The sequence below is a fragment of the Erpetoichthys calabaricus genome, chromosome 4 (assembly GCF_900747795.2).
Source record: "Erpetoichthys calabaricus chromosome 4, fErpCal1.3, whole genome shotgun sequence".
Taxonomy (NCBI): Eukaryota; Metazoa; Chordata; class Cladistia; order Polypteriformes; family Polypteridae; genus Erpetoichthys; species Erpetoichthys calabaricus.
Genome location: NC_041397.2, coordinates 306,261,118 through 306,262,849, shown reverse-complemented (window position 1 = coordinate 306,262,849; position 1,732 = coordinate 306,261,118). Strand labels below are relative to the sequence as shown.

Below are 1,732 nucleotides of genomic sequence, written 5' to 3'. Positions count from 1 at the left end.
TTACTGTCTTCTATTATTCATATATCATTACAAGTCAAAACGGTTATATGATGGATGTAATGAATTTTGGTTTTATTATATTCTAGAGTCTACAAAGATGAGTAATACCACCATCATCGTCTCAGAATTTATACTGCAATGTGCCATTGAATCAAACCAGAAGACCATTACAATTTCTGTTCTCACATTCATCTACTTCTTATCCATGTTTGGAAATCTTCTGGTGATTGTGGTCATAATCCTAAAACCTCAACTCCATGCTCCAATGTACATTTACATTGGCACCTTGGCAGTGATAGACATAGCAAACAGCTCAATTCTCATCCCAAAGATGCTGTCTGTCCTTCTGCTCGGCTCTCCAGTGGTTTCTTATGCAGCCTGTGTATTGCAGATGTTTCTAATTGGTCACGTTCAGGAGATGGAGTCCTTCCTTCTAGCTTTTATGGCCGTTGATCGCTACATAGCTGTTATTTACCCTTTGCAATACGCTTCAATCATTACCAATAAAAAAATTGGCATGGGTATCTTAGTGTCAAATATTTGTGGCGCAATTTTCATCTCTCCTATCCTCATTTTTATTGGTGAGCTTTCTTTTTGTCGCACCAATATCATTCCTTTCTGTTTCTGTGACTATAGTACAATGGTCCGTATATCATGTAATGAAGATCCTAAATACTTTTCATCCATGTCGGCTTCTGTGGTTATCACCGGTGTCTTCCCAATGACGTTAATTCTCATCTCCTATACTCGTATTACTATGGAAGCCGTGAGGATTTCTTCAGAAGGTGGGAAAAGTAAGATTTTCAACACTTGTGCCACCCACCTGCTTGTGGTCGGACTCTTTTATGGTCCAGTTACATTGGTTTTTATATTGCCTAGTGCAGGAGTGAAGATGACCACAGAAACTTACAATGTTATGTATATTCTTGGAAATGTACTACCGCCTATGATGAACCCCATTATCTATAGTTTTAGGAATAAAGAAATAAAAAAAGGAATTCATGGACTATTTACATTCAAAAGGTAAATTCCTAGAAAGTTGAAATAAGGGGGATTAATTATCTTATATTTAGATTTAGTAAAAATTTTTTCAGATTTTAACAGTGCTGTTATTACAGATTGGTGGTTAGACAGTTCACCGCTGATGATGATCAAAGAGTACTTTTTCAATTTTACGTCCAGAGAATGCATAGGGCCAGTTGAAAAGGCAAAAACAAATGTTATTTAATAAAAAATGTAGCAAGTAAAATCAGGAATATTATACTCAAACCATACAATGCCTGTAGGAGGCCATATCAGGAGGTTTTGCTGCAGCTTCTAGTGACCAAAACTGCATGCATTGCTCGAGTAAAGAACAGATGGAAATCAACCAGTTTATTCAGTAGTGCTGGATGACCACATCTGTGTTTATAAAATTGTGAAAGGCATTGATTAGATGAATCTAGCAACATTTATTCTATTCAATATTGATTCAAATTCTGAAACATATTGGTAGAAAAGACTAAGAAGAGCATCCAGAAAGAAATCGAGGAAGGATTACAGGAGTGTGGAACAACAAACTAACTCATGTACCTAAAGTAAAATCACTGATAACTTTCAAAAGTATCTGGATAAGACTGGGACAACTTATCTATTAGCTAACCAGATACGCTTGATAGCTTATATTGTCTCGTCACCTGTAGATTTGTGTACATTTCTAAATGTTAATTTTTTCCTTTTTACCTTTCAGATT

The 1,732-nt window shown here is 35.8% G+C and overlaps 1 protein-coding gene across 1 annotated transcript; it reads left to right on the top strand.

Annotated features, from left to right (window-relative positions):
* The first annotated feature begins 97 nt into the window (after positions 1 to 97).
* Positions 98 to 1,027, top strand: LOC127527596 (olfactory receptor 1468-like). The gene has a single exon (XM_051926703.1). It carries the CDS (start codon positions 98 to 100, stop codon positions 1,025 to 1,027), a length of 930 nt encoding a protein of 309 aa, XP_051782663.1.
* The last annotated feature ends 705 nt before the right edge of the window (positions 1,028 to 1,732 follow it).

Bases quoted from the DNA above. Each gene is read 5' to 3' on its own strand.
- LOC127527596 (XM_051926703.1), top strand. From the start codon at position 98: ATGAGTAATACCACCATCATCGTCTCAGAATTTATACTGCAATGTGCC.